General features: G+C 42.1%; 2 protein-coding genes across 3 annotated transcripts in view; both read right to left on the bottom strand.

Moving 5' to 3' along the window:
- paxbp1 (PAX3 and PAX7 binding protein 1) lies at window positions 1-9,753 on the bottom strand. Of its 2 annotated transcripts, none has more exons than XM_071524081.1 (18): window positions 9,341-9,753; window positions 9,006-9,131; window positions 8,366-8,578; window positions 7,697-7,921; window positions 7,483-7,583; window positions 6,721-6,944; window positions 6,101-6,290; window positions 4,769-4,892; window positions 3,962-4,064; window positions 3,631-3,746; window positions 3,279-3,478; window positions 3,017-3,164; window positions 2,774-2,895; window positions 2,501-2,577; window positions 2,327-2,393; window positions 1,997-2,143; window positions 1,209-1,363; window positions 1-912 (listed from the first exon to the last, which is right to left on the bottom strand). In XM_071524081.1, exons 1-18 carry the CDS (start codon window positions 9,645-9,647, stop codon window positions 792-794), a joined length of 2,766 nt encoding a protein of 921 aa, XP_071380182.1. In that variant the 5' UTR covers window positions 9,648-9,753; the 3' UTR covers window positions 1-791. The 2 variants fall into 2 exon arrangements, with proteins under 2 accessions (XP_071380182.1, XP_071380183.1); XM_071524082.1 differs by having other exon boundaries at window positions 9,006-9,128.
- A 1,502-nt stretch (window positions 9,754-11,255) lies between these two features.
- Window positions 11,256-22,138, bottom strand: part of LOC139648035 (1,4-alpha-glucan-branching enzyme-like) — a gene marked incomplete at its 5' end in the record, with an annotated part of 60,721 nt that continues 49,838 nt past the window's right edge. The window contains 2 exons of the mRNA XM_071524080.1: window positions 11,256-11,505; window positions 17,400-17,517. Coding sequence (XP_071380181.1) covers window positions 11,440-11,505; window positions 17,400-17,517 — 184 coding nt within the window. The remainder of the gene's footprint in view (window positions 11,506-17,399; window positions 17,518-22,138) is intronic.

Below are 22,138 nucleotides of genomic sequence, written 5' to 3'. Positions count from 1 at the left end.
CATAACCACATTTTATTCACAGGCAAATAAAATATTTCAACAAAAGTCTTACAAATTTTGAATACAAAGTTCTTCACTCTGGTAGGGTCATCAAGACAGTTCATGGGTGGAGGAGGATGAGTACTGTAGGATCCAGTGGGGATCAGGGGACAGTAACCATAGCAACATTCTCCCTTCAGACTGTAAGCAGGAAAGCTGGTCTTCAGTCTTTGTCGATGCGCAATTTCTACCTGTTGGCTAACTGGAAAGCTCTTTTGGCACACACAGAAACGGGAGTGAGTGGGTGAGAAAAAAAGTGAGTTATTACTGTTTTTACCACTAGCCCAGTTAGGTGAGTATAGTATGATTTTACAGGTCTAAAGTATTCAAGACAGATGCCAATAATCCATGTCAACAAATGTCAACAAATGTTGACCGTAATCCATGTCAACAGATTACGTTTACTCCTAGTACAGTCAACATGCCAACATTCCCAATTCCTACTGTAGGAGACATTGTTGTGTACATTTCCCATATTGACAGCATGTTATACAATCGAGTACTCCTTGACATGACACTTGAAGACTTGCTTTTCGTCTTTCTACAGGTGCACAAGCACACACTTTCATACAATGTACATTATTCACAGTATTTACACAGAGGTGTGTTTGCCATCTCCTTTCAGTCACTGTAATAATTGTTCTTTTTGAGTTTTAATACACACTTTCTTTTCGGGAAACCAAATTCAGCATTCCCATGCCGTCAAATGTGCTGCACTCAAAGTCTGATGAATGGCAAGTTGTTGTCGTCTCCTATGACTTGGCCTCCAAGAGCGGTTTGATGTCTTTAATGCCGTGCTCTGCTGCCACGGTGATGATGTGGTCCAGGGCGTTCATGTGTCCCAACAGCTTCACAACCTCTTTGATCTGCTCCCTATTGACACAGATGATATATAGATATTAGGAGCAGGACAGACACCCAAATCTAAACACTTCAGAGCCTAGCTTATGGCATTGATCAAGCAAGTCAACTTACTACACATGATTTATACTCAATTATTTAAAATAACAAATAAAAAAAATAAAATAAAAAAAGAAACCCTGTCACTGCAACTATCCATTTCATCCTTCCATACTATCCCAGTAGAGGGCGCTAAAAAGGAACTAAAATTCCTCTCATAAAATTAAACTTCTCTAAAGCAGTCTATGCAGTCTAGTAGAGCCACTGACTTGGCGGTGCGGCGTTCAACATCGGACCCGCCCACGCTGCAGCGGTACAATGAGTTGGCCAGGTGGGTGAGGTAGCGACAGAATGGCTCCAACTGAGGCAAAGTCTGCTGGCCCTTCAGCCCGGAGAACCACTGCAATGGGAAACACTCCACCACCTGAGGAAGGAACAAGAAAGGACAGGGAAGAGTTACCAACTAGCATAATGTCCCTTTGTTTAGTGGGTCACACTTAACCAAAACGTCAAAAAGGTACAGTATGCATTTGTACAGTAAAGGCCATCATCTCTAAAAAGGCACAGGAAAGAATAGGGAGCCACTGCGCTTGGCTCATGCTTTCTGTGTGGAAGGACACGCAGGAGAGCTGTATGAATGCAGAAGCGCTGTTGACAATCAGCATACATTTCCCGTCATGCTTCTCATGACGACAGTGTGCTGAAAAACTCCAGTACTTTAATGGCGCTGTAGGAAAATTTAGCTCTCCACATCTCCCAATAAGACAAAAAAACCCCCCACTGGAATCAGGACTTCTGGTTTGTCTTTGTTCAGCCAATCCTGGATGGAGGTGTGTTTACGTAATTGTGGAACTGTCCATGTCATTTCACATATCAGGTGATGTGCGACTCCTAAATTGGCCCTGTCGTTTTTGCCAAAATTACATCATTTTGACTGGCAGTGCCTTTCTGTTTAGTCTGGTACAATTGGCCCTGTACAACATGGACAGGGCCAATACATTGTTTGCACAACGTGGTGTTATTTGTTTGGTTGCCTAATGATTGGTGTGTCTCCTACCTGCTGGCACTTCTGAACATTGTCCTCCGCAGCGTCCGTGGTCTGGAGCGCAGAGAGGATGTATCTGTTGAGAGTGCTGTCCAGAGCCAGCTCCCTCAGACAGGAGCCGGACAGGATACCTTCCCACTGCAGGATGTTGCCCAACAGCTATGGACAGAGGGAACAAGAGAGTCAGACTCTATTCCAGGAGGCTCAGGATAGCAGACATAAAGGCACACTGTTGAATATCCAAGTAGCTATTCATTTATTGATCCTATTTGTCAAAGATGTGAATAATTCCATTAATGGTTACTATATGAACTACAAAAACAAAAAACTTCACATCCATACCTTGACACAGGACCAGAATTGCCTCTGGTAGAATAAGTAGGGACCACTGTTCTTGTTCTCCAACACACTGTGAACATAAGCATAAACACCGTTAATAATCAGTCAGTAAGAGCCAATGGCACAGACTCACAACATTATAACTTAACTACTTCCCATTTTGACTGGATAACTCACTTTTTCGGGTAGAGTGGTAGGAACACATCTTCATCCAGCGTCCTCCTGGTCCGAAAGACAATTGTTTTCAATAGCTCCTGGAAGGGACAACAAAAAAAACAAAGAAGGAAAATAAAGATGAGCATAATAATTCTACCATCTCTTGTCATTGAGAAGCTGATTTGGGCACAAAAGCCATGAAAAGCCGATCTAATCTGGATACCACAGTCAGCTCTGTTAATCTGCGGAGGTAGTGCATTATGTGCATGTAGGTAGGAGGAGAGCAGACAGTACCTGTGTGTATCGGTTTTCCCCATGCAGCACAGTGGGGTAACCCTTCATTAGTCTGTGGATGAAGCCCACCAGCCTGGCTGTTTGGCTGCTGGACAGTGGGTCCCACACTTGCTCTGCCAACACTGACACACACAAACACAAACACGATTACAATTTTCATGCTCGCCTATATTCTTACATGAAGCAAATCTTTCTTACTGATTGACTTAAGTACACCAGGTGTGGCTGTGTGGGTTTCTTTACCTGCCAGTTTGGAGAGGACGACCTTCTCCACTATAGCAGGCAGCAAGTTGATATCCACATCTCCTTTCTTCAGCCTGCTGCGCTCCTCACAGCCGTAGAACAGCAGCGACTCAAACCAGAGCATGTACTCAAAGTTGGCACACTCTGCCTGGTCAGGGACAAAAGGCAAGGGAGGTTTGAGTGTTTTTTTCCCCCCATCGATTCAAAAAAGACAATGTTGGATAATACTGAAAACGCACACACAAATACACACATCCCCTACCTCCAGAGGGCTCCATGTGATGAGCTGCAGACGGACCAGGGGGTTAAAGAGTTTGGGCAGGCACAAGCCTATGTAAGCATCTCTGTAACAGTCGGCGTAGTCTCTCCTCCACACCTCAAAATGAGATTTGATGCAGTCAAGAGAATGAAAGTCCTCCACCACGTCCTCAAATACCTTCTTATATTCCCTGATGACACGATCTGGATGGGAAGACAGGCTTTAATTATTGACTGTTCAATAAGACAGTGTGTGTGTGCTCCCGCTTCTAAGTGTGGCAGATCTGTGTCAAAAATGTTTGATCACCAAATTTAACACCCTGTCAATTTTGCAGCAGTTCAGTGATGTCATGCACCTCTCTCCATGTTGAAGCTGGTGATGTCAGTGGAGGTCTCCTCGTCATCGGACGACAGGCCTTCTCTATGCTCAGCTCGCTTTCCATTCTGCTCTCTGGCTTGACGCCGCCGAGTTCTGCTCCCACCCGCAAACAAGGCAGCCAGTTAAAAAAATGTAAAAACTATTTCTAAAAAACTAGTAAAGTAAAACTACTATGCCAATCTCACATTAACAATTACTCAGTATATCCAGAAAATTAGCAAATTATACAGTAATGATGTTGGGTTACTGAGAAATACAGCCTACAAAGACAAAACCTGGAAATATGACCATGAGTTTGAGTTTCGTACCGTCGTGCCTCTCTCTCTGCTATCCTCCTCTGGCGACTGTGCTCCTGGTAGGCTGTGCGGTCTCGACCAAACGAGTCCAGATTAGGAGCCATGACAGCCTTATCTGGAAGAGACAGGTGCAATGTTAGAATGGGTAATAAACAGCTGACACAGCCCACTACCTCATTCCTATTCTGGGCACACAACATCTCACAGAATTGGTGCACACAATTAGTGCACAAGTATTTCAATTTAGAATAAACCAAAATGCTTAATATTAATTTAGATTTGCTAGAGATAGGCTAATTGTTTTCAACCTGTCACACGTTAAAATATAGCCTATATCTAAACCTGAACTTGGTAATCTAGTAAATACCCCCAGCAATAAGTCATACCGTCTTTGTTACAAATAATTATGATATTTGAGGCATCATTTGTTTTCAAGTCACTTACCTGGCTGCAGCTTGCTACACGTTACAGTTAATGTGACAGTGATGACAAGTCACAAACAGATCATTCTTTTGTCATCTTTACTTAGTGACTGATCGCCACCAACTGAGCTGAGCTACAACCACCCAGCTGAGTGTGAGACACAGCCGCAAGGGAGGGAGTAGCTGAAACAGCTCCTCCACTACACATCTTGCATGTATGTACCCACTCACATACGCTCAAAGCCACGCCTCAACCAAGCTTACATCACACTCATGAGGGAAACATAAGAGGGATAGTGGGAAACAAGAATGTGATCACCTCACACACCCACACAAGCATACAGAGAACCAACGAGGCCGTTCAAATAAATAATAAAAACCTTCAAGATGGACTGACTTGAAAGGCTTGCAAACTCCGACGATTCATCTTTAATATCATCCTGTCTTCTTTGGACGAGTCGTGAGGCCCGTTGCCTTAGTAACTGGTGCATGGCAGCCTCCAGCTCCAGGATAGCAGGCACCTGAAAGATATGATGCCTTCTGTGACCTCTGACCCCAACAAAGTTGGGACTCCGAGTCACAGGGACGTCTGATTGGTGAAGGCACAAGAGTGGCATGATGGAGAATACCATAATACTGGAACCAATATATCACTGTTGTTGGGTGAAAACCTTATATCAAATGTGAACTGTTCAGGAACAAAGAAAAACAGCCCTGCTTTCAGCTCAACAACCATGCAATTTTCAGTTTATCCAATGGGGTTTTGAAAAGTTTTCATAAACCCAAGGGTCATAGACTTTCCTCAACCCATAGAGGAGCATGTAACCCTTCAATTGAGGTTAAAACATGAAAATCACAAAAATTGAGGTTTTCACCCGATAGTAACGACTAGTTCAGTCTCATTGTTTCTTCTCTGTACTCTGACTCCATGTTAAATAATGCTGGTAAGTAACGATTGGTGTCGTGAGTTTTCCATCACAATGCTCTGTGACCTGAACACCAAAGAGACTCCACTGACTATAATGCATGGTTCCTCTCTGGTCTCCTAAACAGGATTAAAATGGACATTAATGAGGTTGAGGCCATACATGTTGGCAACTAGCAGGAAGCTCCTCTCTTTTTTTACAGGTAGCTGCTACTCGACTGCTGGAGGACCAAGGGCTGTTAGATGAGCAATACTCTGAGAGGCTCTCATAAAAAGCATATATAAACTTAACATGCATTAGGTATTCATCTATGGGTGGACAAATACACCTTAAATAGTTTGAGTGCAAGAGACATCATTTCTTTATATATATTCATACAAATGTTGTTCTCAGCCTCTTTCCTACAAGATACACTGTTATATCACAACAAATTTCTTACAAAAATGAAAGCAAAGCTGGCAAAAGTTGATTGTTGGTAAAATTATATTCACACAATTCAATCTAACAATTTATCTTATGAAACAGTTGGGAAATGATATGGAATGTGCTGGAAGTGATCCTCCAGATATATATATTTTTTTTACAGCCGCATTTGCTTCTGCCAGCACTGCTAACAAATTTTAAAACTTGGTAAAATAAAAAAATCCAAACACTGGAAATAAGCTTTAAGGACTTTCAGTTCATGATTAATTACATGGGCTTCTTAAAATCCTATCCCCTTAAAATCCACAATTTGTGGTCAGAAATCACACAGACACAAAACAGAAAACAGCAAGTCAGACAGCAGATAATTTCTCCCTTACCTTTTCACCGAAACACTCAAGCAAGTCTCCAACATACCCTCGCATCTCTTGCAAGAATTTATATTGATCTGCATTGTCATTGGATGAGCCCTCCAGCCGCTGTATGGTGCTCTCGGAGGTGGCTAGCTCGTCTTGGATCTGTTCGTAACGCTTGGTGTTTGCTTCATGGCCTGCATGCATTTGGCTGAGCCTACAGACACATGACATACAGGGAAAGACACTGGGAATGAGTTGGGTAGGGGTGAGGACTGAGAAGAGAATTAGTCTTATCTTAGTTACTGACATAGAATAGACAACATGTAGTGTGGACTGACTAAATTAGCATGACTCCTTCTCATTAACATGGTAAAAATATGGAATTGATACAGACAGGAGACAAGGAGACAAATTATGGCATTGAACTCCCGGGACAGGGTGATACGATAATCACAGTAATCCTTAGGAGGACTAAGGTAACCCCCCCTTCTGACCCACACATCCCTTCTCTGGCCCATAGCGATTATAGACTGGATTTGCAGGTGGCCGTGTTGGGTCTCCAGGACCACAGCACATAGAGACAGCTGCAGTGGAGCTGAGGACTGACATTGGAGTGGGTTGGTGCAGTCTTCCACTGGACCTACCTGTCCCGCAGGCGTTTCTTTACCAGATCAGTGGAGACTGGGGTTAGGTCACCACTAGGGGCTCTATAGGGGACTGAGCCATTGTCTGTTCGGCCAGGTGGCTTGCTGCTCTGTGGGGCCACAGCACTGTAGGTGTAAGGCATGCTGTACGTTGAGCTGTAGGGCTGGCTCTCGTAGCTGTTCTGGTAATAGACCGCACTGTCCTCCGGCTGGCTGCTTTGGACCTGGTAGACAGACAAAATGACAACATAATCAGCACTGACTAGGTGTATAACTAGCAACCATCTACGGGAAATAACGCCAACAGTGAACAGCACAGTAAATGTGCAAAACAACGCTCTACCTAGAGCTGCAACGATTAATCGATTAGTTGTCAACTATTAAATTAATCGCCAACTATTTTGATAATCGATTAATCGGTTTGAGTAATTTTTTAAGAAAAATAAGTCAAAATTCTCTGATTCCAGCTTCTTAAATGTGAAAATTTTCTGGTTTCTTTACTCATCTATGACAGTAAACTGAATATCTTTGGGTTGTGGACAAAACAAGACATTTGAGGACGTCATCTTGGGCTTTGGGAAACACTGATCGACATTTTTCACCATTTTCTGACATTTTATAGACCAAACAACTAATCGATTAATCGAGAAAATAATCGACAATGAAAATAATCGTTAGTTGCAGCCCTAGCTCTACCATAGTCAGAAGTCGTGTTTGAAAGATAAATATTTTACAGTCATTCAGACTGTTGGTAAAGCTCACCTGGGGTATGCTGATTCCCTTCCTGATCTGCTCCTGCTCCCAGCGGCTCAGCTCCTCATCATGACCTGCGTCCAACCCCTCGTCATCACTGCCCTCGATACCTGTGAAGGGACAAAGGGGATGTTTCTCATTGTCCCATACTGGATACAAACTGATAAGACTATAGCACACAATGATCAATGGACAGTCTGTGCACCATAATTTTGCACCCTACCTATCTCTTCAGCGATCTTCTGCCGCTGGCTTTTGCTCCTGACTCCACTGAAGCTGATCCTCTTCTCTTCCTCGTCTTCATCATCGCTGACATCCTGCTCTTCCTCTCGTACCAGTCGTTTCTTGGGAGCCTCTGTCTCTACCAGGGGCGTGTCGCCCCCCAGCTCCCTTGCCATTTGCCGGCGCTTCCTGGCAGCGTGGATGAATGCTGCGTCAGGGATCTCACCTAGAGCAGGACAGAAACAGAGCTAGATCTAGGTATTGTGTGCACAATTCCCAAAAATATAGAGAGGTGTGGGGAATATAACAGGGAAGTGTTTGAATAAGCCCTTGCTGAGTCAAGAGCTTCATGATAGATGATTTGTCTTTCTTTATAGACTTCTTTTCAAGTTTGTAGCTACAATGTTCAAAATAAGTTGTACTGTAAAGAAATAAAAGCACTTCCACAGCTGTTGTACAGACTGATTGGTGCACAAATAATCTGAAATAGATTTAACAAATGATGACATAAATTATACTCATATTACCTGTAATATAACAGACCGACAAAGTACAGAACAATCAACATGAACCTGGAGTTGTGCCCATTTTTTAACTAAACCGTTTATATGACGATGGTCCATTGATACTACATTGAACACATAAGTAAATTTATGTTTGTGTGTGATACCAGGTCTAAGGCTGCTGAGGGAGGAGAGCGTGTTGAAGTTTCCAGCAGTGCTGTTGCTCTTGGAGACTTGACCATGTGCCTGGCCAGTCTGACTCCTCTGCTCCTCCTCCTGGTCGTCGGCACTGTCCACCTCCATCTCTTCCTCCCCTTGCTCGCTGCCCGCTCTGCTACTGGCTTCCTCTTTGATGGTGACCATAGGCTGGGATGGAGCATCTAATGGAAGTAAGATGCAGACAAAGTCGAGTCAAGGGGATAACTGACGCATCAAACATGTTACCTTTATATTTTGGTCATTTAGCAGATTGTAGGGATGACTTGGATGGGGATGATCCTGTGACCTGAGGTTCACCAAAAGTATATGAGTACAACTTATCATACTCATTCACATTGACCCAACGTGAGAATTACTTCTGCTGAATTCAAACGAAATGTCAACTTATAAAACTTGTGGCTTTAACTTTAATGCCGATGAAAATATGAAAATCTTCTCCTTTCCTCAAACATCTGCCTCCCTCTTGTGGCAAAATTATAGTATAAAATTTTACCCCCCCAAACAATGCCTATTTGAGAAGATGGGATGCATTGAAAGTCCATTTAACAACATAAATATATTGTCATATGTGAGAAGAGGCCATCCCACCTGTGTTGACTTCATGTTTGACATAGCCAGTCTTCTCCAAATCCTCCTTGTATTCCTTCTTCAGCTGTTTGACAATCTTCTTGCTGTGATTGGATTTCTTCACTCTGAACACCTCTGATCCCTCTGCTCACAGACAGATCACGGAAGAAAATTACCATCAACTCAATCATGCACATCTAGAGCAGTCGTTGCTTAATGTGAATGATTCCCCATGTAAGATTTCATTTATCTATCATATGTGAGAGTCAAATAAATGTTAAATACTTAGACCTGCAATAAGCATGCGTGTTATTCAGTTAGCTAGCTAGCTAACGTTAGTTAGCTAAGCAAGTTACCTTCTTCATCGTCGAAACTCAGCAAACTGGCTTTCGGGGCAAACATTACTGGCGCCATGGCTGGTTCTTTGGTTTTCTTTTCTTTCTTGACAGCTCTTAAGCTGTTCGCCTGGAGGCCGTTGCCGTGGTGGATGTCCACACTGCTGCGGACCCCGGCGAGGCTGTTGGAGGTTTCCATGAACGGGATCTCCTCCACAACAGGCCCACACATTGGCGGCGCCAGCGGCGGCTGCTGATTGTCCTCCGGCTCGTCTTCGTCAGACTCATTTCTCCGTCGAAGGTTAACTCTTTTCGCCTTTTTAAACATTCTGCTTCTCTGCTAAATGTAACGATGCATTTACCGATGTAGGACACGTCAAAATTGTCTATGGAGCTGCAAGAAATCGTCCCCGCATTCACTGTCAGCCATTTTCTGTCAGTCGATGTTTCTTCTTCTTCGTCTTTAAAATTTGCGGCAGAGCAGACGCGGGAATGACGCATTACTGCCCTCTACCGATCAAAACTATTATGCGCACTTTATGACACAAACCAGTTTTGTGCAAAATAACCAAAAACTTTGTTTAAGTTAACTGGTTGTTCTTGTTTCGACCAAGCAAAGCCTTCAAAGAAATTGATGAAACCCCTAATAATGTTCAGTATAAATTCTGTAGGCCTACAGACTCACATCTCAGTGCCTTCATTCATACAAATCAATTAAACCTCATATTATTGTCTAGATCTTTGGGTCTGAGACAATAGAAACTCTGTCTCAGCATTTCCTGAGGATCCCTTCCCATCCAATATCCATATGTTTTCACTATCACTAGCACACTATCACTCATCTAGACTTCCTCCACCACATGAAATTACCCACCTTCTTCCACATAAATCAAAGATCTCAATTTCAATTCTAGTACTCTGACTTGTTACAATTACTTTTCAGTCGATGAAAATAATTTGGCCAATTTGGAAGCATCTGTTTTACAGGAAGTGACTCATCGACCCCAGGGTTTACATTTACAGTTAACATTTATATATGTTCAAATAATAATGTACTATATATGTTTAAGTGATAGACAGACAGACACAGAGACAGATAGATACAGTAGATGTAGGCTATATATAGATATATAGATGTACAGATAGCTAGATAGATAGGACTCCACATAGCCCAGCTCTTCTTTAACATTATTATTAACATCTCTCCTCCTGATCTTATGATGCCTTCACAAACTACCAAGGCTTATTGTATAGGCTCTCTCAACCAAATGACCTTCCCCCTTCCCATATGCCTCACATAGTCTTTCCTTTCCTTCAAAAATGGTCTTCTTTCATTTTAGCCCTCTTTCATTCGTCCCTCATTATCTCAATTTCCTTCACTTACCTACTTACCTATGTGATCACAGCTTTCTGGGGAGAAGATGAAAGATCCAAATACATATTTCTTAAATTGCAACATAATGTTACAGTATGTATGCTATATGCTAAATACAGTATGAACCATGGAGTAGGCCTAGTTAAGAAAAGTACATGTATGTCTCTCCTGATTAAAAAAAAGGATAGACAAGCTAGATAAAGATGGATAATATGTATTCTGTACTTTGATAATAGCTCAGTTCCTTTAATAAATGACAGAGATGTGAGCTGCATTTTGTAAGGGTAATTACAGGGCCATTACTTGACACAGTGAAATCTATGCAGTAGTGGTGATAATAAATGCTGAAATTAAAGTGTCACCACAGATGAAGTTTGAGTGATACGCTGTGATTAATTAACATTAAGAATGACATTTGGCTATTAAAATCATAATTGGAGATAAATATCACCCTGTTAATGGCAGTAGTTTAGTTTTAAAATTCCCCCCAACTTTTTTTTTTTTTTTTTTGCTTTTGCATAATATGTGCACATACACATTGATGCTTGAAGAGTAGGGTTTGCAGATGCAAAGCTTTATTGTCTGAACACTTTATTGTCATACTGTGATGCAAAAGACAGGTATACCATTATTTGCAAATGATATATGATATATGCGGGGTTGGAGCCTTAGGTTGCAGAGTCTTCTGTAGTAACATCAACATACATGCCAGGTTCCTGCTGTTGTTTGGTTGAGAAAGGCATTTTCATGTCTCTACTCCATGCATCTCCTCATTGGCCAGAACCAACGCTGTCCGGCAAGGAATATAGACCTAAAAAGAAAAAAAGAGTCAGACGGAAAGAAAAGCATTGCAGCGTTCCATAATATACTGCAAGATAAGCTATTATAGGCAATGGATGCTGACAGAGACTATCGTGGTCTGAATGATGGACTTTATCTAGTAGAATATAATTTTCATGTAGCAACATGATCTCGAGGAGATTCTGTACTATTGAAAACAGTTTGACAGCAACACTTAACACTGTCAAAGGAAAGGCCACGGCATGCAAACACATGCAAATGCAGCTGTAACACTAACTGGGAGACAGAATGTAACAAGTTTGCTCTGGATTGCGAGGTTTAGACTACTCTAAATTCTGCTGTCACTGTTACTGTGCAAACTGTACAGAGGGAAGGTCATGTACATCTCCAGGCTCAAACTGGCGTCCCAGTTCTGCCCAATCTGTGATGTCAAAGCAGGTATTTTGCCTTTGACAGCTGATGGAAAACAAACCTGCACTTTTTGTAACCTGCACCCAGAGACTGTCATCCATTTGTTTTAGTCTTGTGATCACACTCGAAGTATGTGGCAAGGCATCTGTCCTTTTATACTGGATTCTATCTATGATGCTTTTGTACTTTGCTTGATGGATGTATTGTTTGGATTTACAAATTATAGGAAAGGATTAGAAAATGATTGTTTTCTGTGTAATCTCATCATATTGCTGGCCAAGTTTTATATCCATAAATGTAAGGTGTTAAAAACTAAACCATTTTTTTGTACCTTTAAAAAGGAAGTCCTACATGAGAACATTATCTACCTCATGCAATAGAAAAGCTGTGAAAACCTTAAATTTGTGCTCCATATTTAACATCTTAATATAATTTTTACTGCACCATTTTAATTTTGTATTTGTTTGTGTCAAGCTTTGTTTGTATCCCCTGAGGTTGTATATTTGTATGTTTGTTATTCTTTGTTGCTGTTCTGTAATTTTGTATATCTGATGCTGATGATGATGATAATAAAAAAAACCCAAAAAAGGTACGTTTGACCTTGTGATTCTGCATTTTCATTAGGTATCCTACATACAAACGGCTATCACACATTGCCGTCTCAACCAATAATAACCCGTAATAATAACAAAAGCTTTGCAACAGAATGTTCAAAGTGCTACCTTTCCTTTTAACCTTTCTGTTTGCTACGTTTTGGGACATCACTGATTGGAGTGTGACCAGAAGAGCAAAATGCATTAAAGTTTCAACCCATAGAAAGCAGTGCAGCAGTAATTTTCTGCCCGATGTCATTTAGTGTTGATTTACTGTTTGATACTGTTGCTCTGGTGACTTGATAGTGTAGAAAGTGCTGGATGGTGAGTATAGATTTGGTGATTTAATCCGGGTGAAACCAGGTAAATGGGGAGACGGTAGGGACCTAGTCTTGGTCCAGCAGGGAATGACACCACATTTTGAGGCAGACCCCCAGCCCCACCCCACCCAACACACACACACACAAATTGGACATATTAAATTGTTGCCTGATGGGTCAACAGAAAGAGGAAAAATCAACGCACACCACAGGGGCATCATGATGCTGAAATGCAACTAAAAGCCACTTGGGGTCACTGTAGGCCTCTGTAAAACGCTGTTTCTTGTTTGTGGCTAAGGTACGCTCACAGTTCCCTCAATTTATAAATGCTAACGCAATACAATGACATTTTCTTGATCTAGTGTGTGTATCTGAACAAAGCCAACATGAATATAAATGACATGCATACTGTTATTCCAAGGGTCATAAGGATCATCAAATCTTTACTCCCATCACTGAGAGGAGAATGTCTTTATGTGGCCATTTCAAGTGATGATTTGATGAGGAAACCAACTTAATATTTGTGAGACATCAATCATTTTTATTGGTTTATTCATAGTAATATATGCATGCAAGAGTGTGTATGTGTGTGTGTGTGTGTGTGTGTGTGTGTTTTGGGGGAGAGGGCAGTGGGGTGGGGGGGTTAAAAGAGAGCATAGTGTGTGTCTTTCTTTAAATAGACACTGACTGTATATCAGTGCAGCAGGAGGGATGCCGGTCTAAATTGCCCCCTCAGGATATGCTAAGTCTAAAAGCAAAGTTATGGCAGCCAAGGTTTCATTTGCACTGATGAAACAAACATCAGGGTTGAATAACCTGGCTTATTAAATACACTGTGTGTGTGTGTGTGTCAAGGGGTAATGAAGATGGAATGAGAATAAAAGAAGAAGAGAAGCGCTGTAACGGAAGGGCAAGAGGATCTACACCTCCCACCTCTTGCTGAAGGGTTTCGTTCCATGATGTTATGTATATATTAGTCTAGGGAGGAAAACAAAATTAATACCTCAAATTTACCAGTCAAAATTTAAAAAACCCATGATTCCATCCTCAAAAGCATGACTGTAGATGAATCATGAACTCAAAATAGTAACTCATGTGCTTTTTACTTTCATGGCTGCAATCATTTTGTAATAGTGGGAGTCAATTTTCTCAAATGTCAGATATCTCATTTTGGAATGAACTCTTCATGTGTCCCTCTGCTCTCAGGTAATTGTGTCTTTTGAACACAGGAGATTGGTGCTGTGATAGAATCACATGTGTATAAGGCTGAAATGAGGAGTGCTACGGATAACTAATTATAGTTATCTCTAATAGGGGATCAGGATTCAGCGCGGTATAATTTCTACTTAGACTCACTGTGTGCTTTGTATGAGCCGGACGACAGCGCGGGCAGAGGAGGAATAAAAAGGAGGAATAAAAAGTGCATATGCCACGGTATCCCAGAGATCCTTACTATCAGTCACCAAGGAGAAATAAAGTAAACCAATAGCCTCTTTTGAATTCCAGGGACGCAAGCTATTTGAACACAAACAGGCACACAACCAGTGGCAGAAACACACAAACACACACATTCATACACAAAACACATATATTCAGTAAAAGTCGAATGTCTGGTTCCGCAGAGTTCTTCAGCGAGAGAGGAAGTGTTTTGATAAATGAAAAGTACTACTTTCTCTTGCTGCATTTCCTAGTGATTAACGTGTTGTGTGTGTGTGTGTGTGAATGAAGGAGTATCTGTGTATTTCTCCTCTGCCTTCTCTGCTTGTGTCACATCGCTGTGCTCATCCAGTGATGATCTGAGGGTTGATTATAGTGTGTGTGTGACTCTGTGTGTCTCTGTGTGTCTCTGTGTGTGTTGGTAACTCCCCTTGTCTCTTGTTGGTGAATACTAAACTGGCGCTGACCTCCAACTGCCTCCTTCACGCATTAGAATAAAATTCGCCATTACCTGTTCCACACACCTCCACTCAACTCCTTCCCTCCGGCTTGTGCCCCCTTCCAGTCTATACTCTCCCTCTCTTCTAAGCCAGGCGGTTGTTTTGTGCCGAGTTTTAGGAGTGCAGATAGAAAAGTGGCAAAGACGTTTTTTCTTTTTCTTTTTTTTTTTTTTAAAGTAAGAGGTAGAAAGTTCTCTCAAACTACTGTGTCAGCAACATCACCTTTCCTCTCCTCCAACCATCCTCCTCCTCCTCTCTCATCTATCACTCAAGGTAACATCAAAGCCTAATCACTGGGAGACTTCACCATAGTTAGACATCCTGCCCAGGCAAGGAGACTATCAGGACTGCGAACACACACACGCACATATTCCCTCTCTCTTTGCATGCATCTCAAAGACTGTCCCTCTTCTGACACTTTCTCTCTTCCTTTGTGCGCGTCTGTGTGTGTGTGTGCGTGTGTGTGTGTGTGTGTGGGTGGACTGAACTCCCTCAGTGAGCCTCTTAGGGTACTGGACTCATATTGAGGATTTAGGATAAACGAATGCGCCCTGATCCATAACCCCCGTCAAGAGATGAAGGGAAACACGCTTTCATAGTTTTTTCCCCGACGAGAGCTTCCCCACGCCACCTGTGAGCGACGGAGATGGAAACGAAGGCTGAGAAAGGAGGTGGAGGAGACGATGTGCCTGATTAAAAAGAACACAGGCAGAAAAATGACGATGTTTAAACCCACTTTGAAGCCTCAAACCGGTAAATAAATTATGTGCTCAAGAAGACTCAAGAAATGGCTGCTGCTCCTACACCTGCGGCTCAATACTTAAATATTCATTTCCTGTCATAGTCACACGCTTGTGCGCGTGTATACGTGTGTGTGTGTGTGTGTGTGTGTGTGTGTGTGTGAAAGACGCACAGTGAATGAGAAAGATGTTGCGTGTGCTGGCTCACGATGCTGAGAGGCGATGCTCACAAAAGGCTGAGGAGGAGAGGAGAAGAGAGGAGAGGAGAGAGGGGAGAAGAGAAGAGAAGAGAAGAGAAGAGAAGAGAAGAGAAGAGAAGAGAAGAGAAGAGAAGAGAAGAGGATTTGCTTTCTAAAGATCAATTCAAACATTCTCCAAACCCACACATCAGCGGACAGCTAAGCAGAGAAGAAGAGAAAGCCTTCCCCGCTTTTCATCCCCTCCCTTACTATTCTTTCATCCCTTCCATGCTCATAATGGTCCTGAGATTAGTGCTGGACGTGTTAACTAAACTTCTCATTTGGCAGAGAGGGAGGGTGAGGAGACAGTTTGTTTGGGAGAATTACTGCGGGAAAAAATGAAAAGAGAGAATTTTCAATGGGGATGTTTAAAAGATGAAAGGGGAGCTAATTCAGAGAGGAAAATCAACAACGCTTTAGTATCAACTGAAGTAATAAGAATGTCATTGTACACAGCGCACACATTCAGAGACATACACTCTTTCAACATGTTCCCACCAGACCTGGGACCAAATAGTACAACAAATGCAATACAATGATTAAGTTTGGACAGTTACAGAAAAGTAAAGACTTATCTGACGTTCTTATGCAGGCAATCAGATTTATTTAGTACTCCATACATGTTAAAACAAAGGATTATTCATAAAAATACTATTTGACCAAGGTCTAGCTCCCACACAAGATGTGGGCATGTACACACACTATTTTTTCAACTCTCCATCCCACTCTGCTGATTAATCATTGTATCTGACTCCTCATTAGACCATCTCTCTTATACCTGCTTGACCTTTTATTGACTTTTTTTCTATCTCATCCCTTTATCTCACAACGTTTCTTTCCCCAGTATGCCTCTCTTCCCCGTCTCTTCATTTCCTTGACAGCGCATGTTTCAGAAAGTCCTTCAGGGGTTTTTTCTCTTCCGTCAGCCAGAGTACAGATATTTCAGCACCTTGATTTCAAAGTAATTACATAAGGATAAATGATGACTCTCCCTGAATGCAACCCCCCCCCCCGCCCCTCTTTCTGTCAAGCCGTCGGGAACAGGACCTGGGGCATAGCAATCACTCACTGCAGCTCTGCAGGTGGGAGTGAGAATCTCTCAAAAGTTTACACATAAAAATAAAAAGCTTCTTTTTCTTAGCAGTTAACTTTTTTAATCTTTATTTATCCATTTGGCTAAGCATGCCGTTTTTCAGCAGCAAACTTTGTCACATTCATACAGTTACATATACACATTCACACCTGCCCAGTGCAACTGCATTGAGCTGTTGGCCACTGAGCAGCTCCACTGGAACAACTGGGGATTCAATGCCTTGCTCATGGGTACTTCAGTGATAGCTGTAGAGGGAGAACTCATTTACCCTTCTAACCCAGATTTCCCCACCCGGCCCCTGGATTCAAAATGGAAACCTTGTGCTCAAAGCCCACTTCTCTAACCTTTACTTATTTTTAATTATACATTTTCAAGGCTCAGTCTATAAAAACAGAGGTTAAAATTGGTTAATTTCTTCATTAACACTGGTGTGTGTGTGTGTGTATGTTTTTGTGTGTGCACACAAAAGCGTGTGTAAAAGTGTATAAAAGCAATAGTATAGCAATAGTAATCAGAAGATTTTCAACCCAGTCTTTGACTCTGCTCAATTAACATTTTGTTTTCCCCTCACCTTTATGGAGTGTGTCCTGCCCTTGAAGGCCATGGCCTCTGTGAAGAACTCAGTGTCCAGGTCCAGTCTCCCATGGCCGCCATATTGCAGAGCATCAGAATCCAGCTTGATCTTATATCTGACATCCAGCAGGTTAAGAGTAACAACATTAGGAGATGGCAGCAGGTATGGGATGTCTATGAGAGGTGTATTTTTGAACTGTGGCAGGAAGAAAGAGAATCCTGTCAGGGAATTTAGCACAAATTGTGAAAACAAGCAACATCTCCACTCTGGGACACATCCAGGCCCACCAGGGGTAAAAGCGCACCGCTGCCCCAGCAGAAGGCCTCACACCAGGGCCTCGATTTAATCACTGCCCAGCAAGGGGAGAGGCCAGGCAGGCAACAAAGCTGCCCTCCAGCCCTCCATCCTCCTGCCATCAATGCTCCCTGTAGGTCGACCCAGGAGAGGCCATCCCTCACCCTCCGCCCTGCACCCAGGCTGTTTGAAGATGAGAGGGATGAGTGTCAGGGGAGGGATGGCCAAGAGGAGGAGAGGATAGATGAAGCCCCAGTTGTTCTCTTTGAACTGCTAATCACTGTGTTTAAAGCTGACCTCTCTTCCTCTCTCTCTTTCTGTGTTTGGCTCATTAAAATATGGGCCCTAATAAAGGCTCCAGATGGGAGTTCGCTGTAAACCACAATTCCTACCTTAGTCCCATTCAAACACGCGCACATCATTCTGTTCCCCAAACATAAAATAATGACCAGGTGAGAACTGCATACGACTCATTGGTATTCAAATGGTAAATGTTTAACCATCCGCACCCCGCACTAATTCACTGCGCCTTCCATACTCCATAAATAAAGGTGCAATCCTGTACCGGCGGTGCAGTTGCTTACCCCTAAAATGTGGGGAAGCTGTAGCAGAGGGAGGGGTTAGAGGTGGTTCAGTGAGATGGCACTCTGGGATTTGATAGGATGGGCAGAGAAATGGAGTCTGGAGAGAGGAGGGAGGTGGGGCATGGAAGGAGGGCATGATGAGGTGGAGGAGTGAAGGAGAGTAGGGTAGCAGGGGATCAATCAATCATCGCTCCTGTTGGTGTATATTGACTCTCGAGTCCCACTGGGATACCATGGTCAATGCGCTTTCAGGCATATTGTGTGGGTCGATAAAGGAGCGTGCCTGGCTTAACACTCACCTTTTATAGGTGTATGTGAGTGTGTGTGTGTAATATATTAGATGATGTTAAGCGGTATGTATCGACAGGCTATCATAAATGTATGTCAGGTGCGAAGTGTGGCTATTAGTGTATGACAAATGAATGCACGTTATGTAAGTCATCACACATAGTACATAAAAATCTAAAGAATCATGATATATTTGGGTGGAACAGCCTCGCTACAGTGAAGCCGCCGGGCGTCAGACGTTGCCATTTGGCGACGAGTGAGCTCCCTTTAAAGTCGGTTGACCCTGCTGCACCAGCTGCATTGCATTGTGTCCAATGGCAGCCTCCCAAGAACCTCCAGCATCAAGATTGGCTTTGACCCAATGGCTGTGCTTGGCATTCACTCTTTATAAATGGGAGTAATAAAAAACTGCCTAGAACACATTGGTTCTAATATATACAGCATCTAGTCTATAGCCTATACTGATGTCAAACTGTGAGATTATGGTTCAAGCCTCTTTAACCACACACAAAAAAAAAAGTTTCCAGTGATTTGATCAATAAATTATATATAAACCAATAGAACGGATAGGGCCTAATAATTATAAAAATAAGTAGACTGGCTCTTTCCTCACATGGGTCGACAATGCATTGATGATGGATTTTGTTTTCCTGGTGTTCACAGTTCTTATGCTTTGTGTCTTATTTGTTGACCTTCAAACACATATTTCTTAACTTTTTTTTTTATTTTACATGGGAAAATAGATGATGAACTGGAGTTGAGAAGTAGATTTACATATTTGGCTAATGTAGGGAATCCAGCTAACTTCATCAAAGTTTCTGGTAACTAACTATCTTATGCGAATGTTACATAATTTGTAGCCTACATTATTTACACCATTTGCATTCCAGTGCCATGAAATATTTATTTATTTACTTAATTTATGCAGAATGTCCAGGTGATGTTGGATGGATAAGATGCTCTGGGTGCACTCTATCAGGTAGTGAGGCACTGGCACTGATGATGCTACACTCTCTCTGGTTTAGTTTAAAGCTAAGGAATTTGGGAGGAAATTCAGCTGACTGCGAGTGCATACACTTGCGTACGTGTGTAGACACACAACCTGCATACTATATATTCATTGAGAGAGACTAGTAGCTTGAAATGTCTAGTCTAGGTCGTGTCTAATCATGTGGATCAAACGAGACATGAGAGCTCTGTCAGGGAAAAAAATCCCATAGTGGGAGCCTTTTGAGGAAGACATAATTATCCTTCCACTTTTATAGTGTTCCTGCAATCTTTCCACAAGAAAAAAAGTAGAATGAACATGTTGGACAAGTGTAATGAAAACCAATATAAGGACAGACAGACAGACAAATAGACAGACAGACAGGCAGACGGAGAGACAGATGATGTGTGTGTGTACAGGTTGTCTGTTTATCTCCAGTCCTTTGAGCCCATAAGAAAACTTGTTTCCCGCAGCATCTAAGTGTTTTGTTTTTGAGGGGAACTCACCGACTGTTTATCTCTCCCCTCTGCAGCGAGTGTCTCAGACAGACAGAACAGGTTTTGGGATATGTGGGCTTCACACTGTAGCTTACCAGTGTTAGAGCCAGGATGTCTCCCTACCATTAACAAATGGACTGTCTCCAAACACATTAATTTCTATTTACCTGCAACTTTACTTTCATCCGCAAGCTCAACAGCAATTCTGAACTGAGTGTGACTTACATTACATAACAGTTCCCAGTGGCTCCAAACTGCTTTTAAAACGGTCCTGAGACATAATTTCACGTCTGTATAAGTTATATATCATGGTGACAATCACGCCACTGCCTTTGTACTGAATAATTGCTCGGAAATGCTGTTGTGAGGTCAGTTTTCCCATTTCCAACTAGGTGATGTATGCTTGCAGAAGCTGATTCCAAATCAATAATGATGCCACTTTAGCTGCAGACAAACGCAAGTCACCATGTTGCAAACACTCAGTGACTGAGCTTTTACCATTGGAATTACTTTGTAAGTTTGGGATCATTGCACACAAACGGGAGGGTCTTAATGGTGTTTTCAATGGATTTTAAATGCACTTTTGAACTGTATTGCAATCAGTGGAAGCTGTAAGGTAAACACAGCCTGATGGTAAAACATTTATATAATCTGTCTGAATTAGTGAACAGGTGTTTATGTAAGCTAACAGGCAAGGTGAGGAATAACTTAATGGAAATGTTATGTTCCTGTAAACTAGCAGTAAAGGTTTGTTCAAGGCATACTTTAAAGATTAGATTGGGGGTTAACTACAGCTAGGGTACAGCTGATGTAAAGAAAGAACATCAGTAGTTGACACGACACAATATATGGGAGATCACTCAAAGATACACTAATAATATGATGCTGGTAATTGACTGGAAACTGTACACAGCCAGAACAGCTAGAGAAGTAGGGCAGTGAGAGTAATATGGGGGGAACATGGCATGGGAACACACAAAGAGAGGAAAAGGGGAAATGAGAAATGAGAGCAAATAGAGAAATTAACAGATACTGTTAAGGGAAGAGTGGCAGGTGCCATTAGATGCAATGTTCTTTGTGCCTGTGATGAAGTGAAGAGAGGGAGGGGTCAGAGGAGAGTCAGGTGGCTTTGCCTCTGCTGATCGACTCTCGAACATTTTCTTCTGTTTGCTGATTTCACAGAAATCCCCCTCACTAACGTATTCTTCCCTAAACACTCCAATTGTTCTTATCCTTCCTTTTCCTCCTTGTGTCACAGAAGTGCATAATAGTAGGAGACTCATCCATGTATATTTATTTGCATGTGTGCATGCAAGTGTGTATGTCTGTGCGTTCATGTGCACACCCTTGTTATGTTTTAGTTGGAAATAAATTGTAAGAGCACTTTTTTTTTAACCCCACCAGTCATCAATCATCTAAATGATGTGATGCCATGAGCTTGTACTGACAGACTCTGAGTGATGGATGATTGACAGCTGATGATTGCCCGAGCTGAGGGGTGTTTCTGGTCCTCAGGGCAAATCTCTCTAGAGCTTTTATCTTCTGGTTCAGATTGCACCACGACTTGAGATGGATTGAGAAAAAAGTGAATTCACACTAAATAAATCAAAACAAGCTGTCAAAATGATCAACTGTGTCTCTGACCCAAGTCTTGACCACCAGCATTTGCAAATAGCAGCAGCTATCTTTGTGCCTTTCACTGGATTACAGTTATAAACGCACAATGGTTTATAGGGCTCACTTTATATATAAAGTATCCAGCAAAACCATACGACAGTATAACTCACAGAAAAATCTGAAAAATCCAATCCAACTTAACAGGACATTAGCTGAGTGCTGTCAAGTGCACATATATGAAAAAAATTAATGGCAAGGCTTGGGGTGAAACTTACTGTTCCTGAACTCATGTTGTGCGCAAACAGGAGTCGATCAAAACTGACAACCATTGCACAATGTCCACTGTAGTTTTTCCACACTTTTGCTTCCTGATCTCTGACAGTCCATTTAGAGCTGATCGAGAGAATATAAAACTGCCCTCATTCACAAGATCAATTTCCTCCCTTAATGAATGGGAACTAAAACAGG

The sequence above is a fragment of the Centroberyx affinis genome, unplaced genomic scaffold (genome assembly GCF_046629955.1).
Source record: "Centroberyx affinis isolate AG114_WGS23_722 - 3 ecotype Tasmania unplaced genomic scaffold, CSIRO-AGI_Caff_v1 ptg001145l_1, whole genome shotgun sequence".
Lineage (NCBI taxonomy): Eukaryota > Metazoa > Chordata > Actinopteri > Beryciformes > Berycidae > Centroberyx > Centroberyx affinis.
Note: the sequence above shows the minus strand (reverse complement) of the source record. Positions and strands in the feature narration are given on the sequence as shown.

Coding starts and splice junctions, on each gene's coding strand:
- paxbp1 (XM_071524081.1), bottom strand. CDS start 9,647: ATGTTTAAAAAGGCGAAAAGAGTTAACCTTCGACGGAGAAATGAGTCT. Junction 4,065..4,768: donor GGAGTTTGCAAGCCTTTCAA/GTCAGTCCATCT, acceptor TGTCTCTTCCAG/ATAAGGCTGTCATGGCTCCT. Junction 1,364..1,996: donor ATGTTCAGAAGTGCCAGCAG/GTAGGAGACACA, acceptor TTCCTTCCTCAG/GTGGTGGAGTGTTTCCCATT.